Source organism: Charadrius vociferus, unplaced genomic scaffold, assembly GCF_000708025.1.
Source record: "Charadrius vociferus isolate BGI_N301 unplaced genomic scaffold, ASM70802v2 scaffold746, whole genome shotgun sequence".
NCBI classification, from domain to species: domain Eukaryota; kingdom Metazoa; phylum Chordata; class Aves; order Charadriiformes; family Charadriidae; genus Charadrius; species Charadrius vociferus.
This window is the reverse complement of record NW_009648658.1, coordinates 116,878-124,086: the sequence shown is the minus strand read 5'-3', so window position 1 is coordinate 124,086 and position 7,209 is coordinate 116,878. Positions and strand designations below refer to the sequence as shown.

The window sequence follows — 7,209 nt, the reverse complement described above, 5'->3', positions numbered from 1 at the left end:
AAGGAATAGGTTCCTTCCCTCCGCTCCCCCAAAAAATCCTGGGCTCGCTGTCTTTTTTTTTTAATTCTTTTCGCAGGAGGGAAGGTGAGAAAAGGGGAATCGTTTGGGATAAGGCCACCAGGGTGTTGGGTCTCCTTGCTTTTTGGCTGACCTGGTGCTAAATGCAAGATCTGAGTCGCCAGGCTTGTGTTTAACAGCTGCTCTAGGCCCTGATCCAGGTAACCATCTGAGCTCTCGTTAAAGACCCATTTTGCCCTGGAAGCTTCAGCTGGGGACTCAGATGACTTGGTTGAGCTCCAGGACTCAACAGGGGCCATAAAAAGCAACAGGAGAAAGGGAATACACACGGATGTGAAGTCCGTATCAAGATCCGGGGGCAAGTTTCCCAAATCCATAAAGATTAAGCTCTGGATTGGGGTCCTACATCTCAAACCCACTTGTTTTTTTGTTTTTTTGTCTTCCAGGAATATTGCACGCAGCTTTGGAGGTCTTGCATTGAATGGGAATGATAATTAATATAGGAGGACCTCCCTCAGCTGGGATTTGTCTATAACATGGTTGTCTCCACCTGAGCAGCTCGCCAAAGCTCTTGTTATGGAGAACAGAGATAAAAGTGAGTGACTTGGGAGGGGTCACACTACCATCAACAGAGGAATGTAGGCACTTCTGGAACCCACATTCTTCTTTTCCTAACGAGGTCTCCTCCTAACGAGCTGCCTTCTTCTCCTAATGAGGTCTTGAAAGCAGATCAAGTGAACCTATCCATAAATGAGGGTCTAAAAGTCAGCCCAGGTGATCCAAAACCTCCAAGTTGAGATCTTTCCCTTGGAGACACCTGGAGCTACGGGGAGACAAATCCCAACAACCCCAGAGGTTGTGCCGGAGGAGTTTTATGAGCAAAACTAGTCTTGTTGTCCCGATGCCAGGGGTTTGGAAAGGGTTTTCCATTTGCAGTTGGGGAAGAACGCTGAGGAGAGGGATCCATCCCCCACTTGAACTTAAAACTTCCCTGGCATTTGCATTTTCTAGCATCAGACTTCAGACGTGCATTTACTGATGATCCGGACTTGCTCATTTGGGACTAGAAATGAGGGTTTTTTTTCGGGTCAGTTTAAATACAGTTCTGGGCTTGGAAAGGAATCCCTCATCTTCTCACAGGAAAATAAAATCTGAGTACCAGTGCTTGCTATGGCCCACATCTGTTTGTGATGGGAAATAACATGGAACAAATGACTCAGGCAAATAGCAGAATATATATATATATGTTTATATGTATATATTCACACACAGATTCATATATATAGGTGCATATATATATGTACACGCATGTATCCCTCTATATGCAATAAATATCCATTTATGTGTTACACAGTTCCCCACAGAAAAGCAATTTTTCTGCAGACCACCATTTTCCACCTCTGTGCATATTTATCTACCTACCCCTGCTCATATACAATGATATATATTTATACACACACACACACTCCCTATGGAAGGGAAATCACTTTCTCTTCCACTTTCCATTTCTCTTGATCTGTAAATAAACACAAACTATATTTTTTTTTTCCTATGTCCCGCATAGGTTTATTCCATCACGTCTCTGCGGAAAGGAAGAGGCGGTGGACTGTGGGCTGGAGAGAAAAATCCACATGCTATCCAGAGACGCATAAATAGCAAAAAAAAAAAAAAAGAAAAAAAAAAAAAAAGAAAAAAAAAAAAAAAGAAAAAAAAAAAAAAAGAAAAAAAGAAAGAAAAAAACCCGAGTGAGACACCTCAACAGAAGCAACGGGCAGAAGCAGTGGGAAAAGCAGGAGGAGAACAAGGTGGATATGGGGGTGGGGGGGGGAAGGACGGACAGACAAGTGCATCCCACCGCCCTCCCCGTGCCCCCCGCCGACCCGGCGTACCTCGGAGCAGAGGTGTAGGAAAGGGTCATCCTCCCGAATCTCCCCACTTTTTGCGTCGGGAAGGTGTGAGAGGGGGACAGGGGGGAGGTGAGCCGGGTGGCCGAGGGGTCCCAGCGGGAAGTAGCCCGTGGCAGTCGCTCTGCCGCGCTCAGACGAAGGAAACCAGCCCCGGCCCTGGATGCCTCCGACATTTCGGCGCCGATCGAGCTCCTGCTCCTTCCCAGCCCTCGGTTGCCCCCATTTGTCCCCTCTGTCACCCCCCACATCTCACTTACCATTCCTTCCCCTCCCCCATTGCATCTATCCTGGGCACCCACCGATCTCTTCCCCTCCTCCTCCTCCTCCCCAGTCACTCCTCTGCTCTCCTCCTCCGTGCCAAAGCTCTTTTCCCTGCCCAGAGCCAGGATCGACTTTCCAGCACCTCCCTCCACCTGTCTCCAAGCCCAGACCTTCTCCACAGGGCCTCTGCAGCCCTTTAACCCTCTCCAATGCCCCAATCCCTCCTTTCCGGAGGACCTGGGGGCTCAGGAAGGAGGAAAGCTTCTCATCCCTCTTCCAAAGCCATCGACGAGTGAGTTATCTCCCAGTTCATATTTGGGGCAGCACCATGCAAAGAAGGGCACGAACATCTCCTGCAGGACATCGCCCACCTACCATGGGTGGCTTGTGTAGGATAAGGAGAGTTTGGGACATCCAAAAGAGCAGGGAAGAGGGAGGGGGGGGAAAGAAAACCCAAAACCAAAAAAAAAAAACCCAAAAAACAAAGGAAAATTCATCATGGTTGCAGGCAGCAGCCACAGGTGTCCTGAACTGATCGAGTTGCTCCTTCAGGTTCCATCTGAAGTCAACAGCAGGAGTTTGGTAACTCCTGAAGGACTATTTATTGTCTACACTTGATGGATGACTCAACCTCTGTTGACTAGTAAGGGAGTTTTGGGTGAAATAAATACCTAATATCTATAGCTAATATCTATTAGATATGCATGTCCTTTGTTTCTCTTGGCTTCCAGCAGCTCCCTGATGCAACCCTCGGTGCAAAATTCCCAGCAAAGAAGTTCCCAGCCCTGCGCTGTAGGAAAAAAACCCAAAACATATTGGGATGCAACCAGGGGAAAACACCTTGGCTTGCCCTTGGGGTTTTTAGTAGCAGGATTATGTTCGGGGCCGCAAGCTGCTTCCAGACCACCGGGAATGCTGAGTCTGAAGAGCTGTTAATAGGAACGTCTGTCTGGAGAAGGAAAACACGCACACGAGCCAAAATCAGCCGCCGGTTATGAGCCTGTGGATTTATTGCTAGAGCTGCAACAGAATCGGGCCAGACGCCCTGCAGACAGAGTGGGTCCAACCATCCTAATCATTCAAGATTCAATCTGGGGACTCAACAGCGTTGAAAGGGCTGGACCCACGTCAGTAGCCCTGATCCTGACCCCCTGCCGCAGGCTAGTCTGTGGGGTCCTCATCCCACTCCTCGTTGCAGAGGTCCGTCTCGCAGCAGGAGTACTGGGACGTCAGGCGGGATTCCGCGTCGGATGCCCGTTGTCGGCCGCAGTTCATCACGGAGGTGCAGCCTTGCTGGTAATAGAGGGTCACCTTCCCTGCGGAGGTGGTGGGCAGAGAGGGACCACGGTTAGATGGAGAGGAACCACCGTTAGATGGAGAGGGACCACCGTTAGATGCAGAGGGACCACCATTAGATGCAGAGGGACCACCATTAGATGGAGAGCAGCACTAAACTAATAAAAATCAGTGATGGACTTTGAGGTTACCACCCCCTGAAACAGCGCACCCCAGGGAAGTCACATTTCACATGTTTTAATTAAGAGAATGAGCTAAATGAGGCGTGTGCACACACAGACAAAACTCATGTGGATTTTTTGGGGAGACAGAGTCTCTCCTTTGCCTAAAAGTGACTATTTTTTTAAACACACACAGGGCAGCCTCCATCGAGAGAAGGAATCTGGCCCCTTGTGGTAGCCCTTTCCCACATCAGGGTCATCATCGCACCCTCGTTCATTCTGCAAATCAATTCGCTTCTCCAAGACCAAGGGCAACCCCCAGTGAACCAAAGGCAACACATGGTTTTGACCGCCCCACGCACAGACCACGTACCCAGGGAGGTTTTGATGATGGCACACTTCTCCCTCCGCTCGCAAGTCGTTTCATTCGCTCCCCGGAAACATCCCACGAAGGGGAGCTTGTACTTGCAGACTTTGCATTGAAGAGTCTCCACTGCAGCAGAAAGAGAAGAGGTGATGAGCTTGGAGCTCCGATGAGGAGTTTTACTTCAAACGCCACTATGATAAGACGGGAGCGACCCCAGAGAAGATGTAGAGCCCACCAGGGAAAGGACCAAGTGTCACCTTCACTAACAAAGAAGGTGTAGGGGGGAGGCAAATGATGCCTAGGGACACTTGACCCATCTTGGTAGAGCTTTTCAAACATGGTTTTAGGTGAGCAAATCAAACTGCAGACCCATGGAGAATAAATGTGGATGTGGGCTCTGGGGTGGGGTTCTCCAGCTGAAGTGGGGTTCACCCACATCAAGACCATCACAACAGCTCTGCGGAGCGGAACAGGTGGACATCTAGCCCAGGATCCAGCAACCTACAGCTGAAGCTCCTGGCCCAGAGGAAGTCTCTTTGGATCTAATAGTTCTCCTGGGAAGTGAGTGGAAAAGTCATTTTCATCCAAGCAATGATGAAAACGCTTTCTCTCCACTGCCTGTAGGCTCAGAGCAGATGACATCCAGGTCACACTGTGACAACACTACAGACATCAAGAGCTTGGCAAGACCCATCCAACCACCACCAGACATTCCCCTGCCCTTTATTAAATCCTATTTAACTGTGACCCTCCACTTACCGACTCCGATGCACAAGACAAGGGTCAGCCCCACCAAGAGCACCTTCATCTTGGGGAACCTGACCTCCCAGCTGCACCTCAGCCCAGCACAGGGTTACCTATGAATGAGAACAGCTCAGACAGTTTATTAATCCCTGTAACGAGTTTCCTCAGTGATCAGCCTTCTACCAGGGGGAAAACCAATGGGGCAAAAAAAAAACCCCCTCAGTACAGATATTTGTGATGTCCCTTTTGGGGCAAAACGAGGTGAGAAACTTGAAGCACACTATTAGACAATCCTCCAGCATCTTAAAAAGCTGAAATACAGGCAATTCCACCTTTCTGCTCTATTAGTTTTAATAGCCATGCTTTCAAGGCAGAAAACTCCCAAGTGAATAAAATGTTCTTCCGAGGAAAACAAAACAAAACAAAACAAAACCCCACATTTCTTCACTTCCTAAGATGCTTCCACCTCTTGCTTAGACACTGCACCCAGAAGCAGGCAGGTTTGGGCAAAGAAAGGGAAAAAAAAGACACTACCGCCCAACGTGGGGCTCGAACCCACGACCCTGAGATTAAGAGTCTCATGCTCTACCGACTGAGCTAGCCGGGCTGCTTAAAAAGTGCCATTTCCACTATTTTTCTCACGGAAAATGTAAATTTGAGGCTGACCTAGCAAAATGCCCAATTTTATGAGCACCAAATCAGGATTATTCAAATAAGTGGCAGCTCTTCCCTGGGAGATTTGAGAGGGCGCGTTGGGACGGTGCCAGCGGACACGGAATGCAGAAGGAAGACGCAGAAAAGTCCCAAAGCAAAGAAGTCCTGAAGCAAAGCCCCAAAAGAGCGTCTCTTACCAGACTCTGCTTCCCCCTCCGAGGTCCGAGCATCCGCTGCCCACGCGTCCCCACTGCCTTTATTTCTCTCCTGTGCTTTGGTGGACCCAGGACCTGAACGACCTCAGAGCCACCGGAGGATATTGTTTGGGGGGGAACAATGCTTCTCCTCACACCTGGGCAAACACGAGCCTGGAGAGACCTTCCAGGACATGGAGTCATTCATTACATGGGTGAGTCTTCAGGTTCTCAGGCCCTTTAATCTCCCTTTGTGCACAGAAACCCCCTCCCAGCTCCCAAATTTGAAGTCTACCCAGGCTCAACTCTGCAGGAAAGACCGAAAGAGGCAGATTTTGTAGCCCTACAAACAAGCCTACAGCCCTTCTCTGCTTCACAAGGCCCCTTTTGAGACCAGCTAAATCGGGTTTTCCTCCACAAATAGCACCAACAACAGGGGGAGAAGGATGTGCCTCGTCCCATTTGGAGGTGCTGCCGAAAAGCAAACCCTCCCTCCTCCCTTCTCTATCCCCCTCCCCGTTCAGCATCACGTTTAATCACACCGATTTATTCCACCAGGTGCAGTTTTTCATGCAGCAGAGAAGAGACTGAAATAAGACAAGGGCTGAGAAACGTTCACCTGATCCTGGAGCCCATTTCTCCCAAGCTTGCAAGTAGGACTTTGCAGAAAAGAGTTTCGGCACTTCCTCTTCTCTCCCCTCCTTGCCTGTATTTTTCTTGGTTTGATTTTCTTCTCCAGCCTTTCCCTCGGCTGAACTACTCCATGCCTGGGACCTGGAAGAGCTAAAACATGCTCTTCTCATCCCCTTTCAAGCCAAAAAGCTCCTACAGACCGGGGTTGTTGGCTTCCTTTAAAACACAGATGGGTGGCAGAACTGCGTGAACACCCTCCGACGCTCCACATGGAGCGTACAAGCTCTTGCCATGGCCTTGATGGGGCACGGGTGGCCGAAAGCCCGTTGACAACCCCCATGGGTGAAAGCTTAACGCAACAAGAAGCTCTCCAAGAGCCAACACAACTCATGGACCACAGGTGGTTGAGAAATAAGGTTCATAACACAGCGCAGAGGCTGGTGTCCACAGTCAGATCTCCTTTCTGGATGGTGTAAGCTAAGTGGTGATGGCCTTAGCTAGCGACATGATTAATTAGGATGTGATTCTAAGAAACCTGCCTACCTGCTCCATGTTATTTCCAAGCCCTTTGGCTTCACCGGGAGCAACCCCACCACAGTGTTTGTGCAGCTGTTCTGGGGCTGACAGCACAAATACGGACGAGATCTGCGTTTTCTCAAGCGTGGAGCCAAGCCCAACTCCCCCAAGCAGCCAGAACCCAAGAGCAAGGGGACAAAGTTCCCAGAGGGTTGGGTCCCGGAATGAGTTCAAGGCATATCCTGGTCCAGACAACTCCGGAGGGGAGCGTGGCATGATACTTTTCTGGTTCAAACCTCAACTTCTTCTCATCTCTACTGTACAGCACTGTTTGCCTCGCTCTTACATGGGGCGCGTCCTCCGTTGCTGAGCAAAAGGCTTTGGTCCAAACCAAGAGGGATGCTCTCAATCTAGAGCATTAAATATAAGAAAATAGGGTATTAATTACTCCCCCCCCC

General features: G+C 49.6%; 1 protein-coding gene and 1 non-coding gene across 2 annotated transcripts in view; both read right to left on the bottom strand.

Moving 5' to 3' along the window:
• LOC104287726 (tripartite motif-containing protein 7-like) overlaps positions 1-2,041 on the bottom strand; it is a 12,320-nt gene extending 10,279 nt beyond the window's left edge. Inside the window, 1 exon segment of the mRNA XM_009886455.1 lies at positions 1,908-2,041. Within this exon segment, the coding sequence (XP_009884757.1) occupies positions 1,908-1,936 (29 nt within the window). The 5' untranslated portion in view covers positions 1,937-2,041.
• Positions 2,042-5,288: 3,247 nt separating this feature from the next.
• On the bottom strand, positions 5,289-5,361 carry TRNAK-CUU. Its single transcript has one exon. It is a non-coding gene; the product is annotated as a tRNA-Lys (tRNA).
• Positions 5,362-7,209: the final 1,848 nt, after the last annotated feature.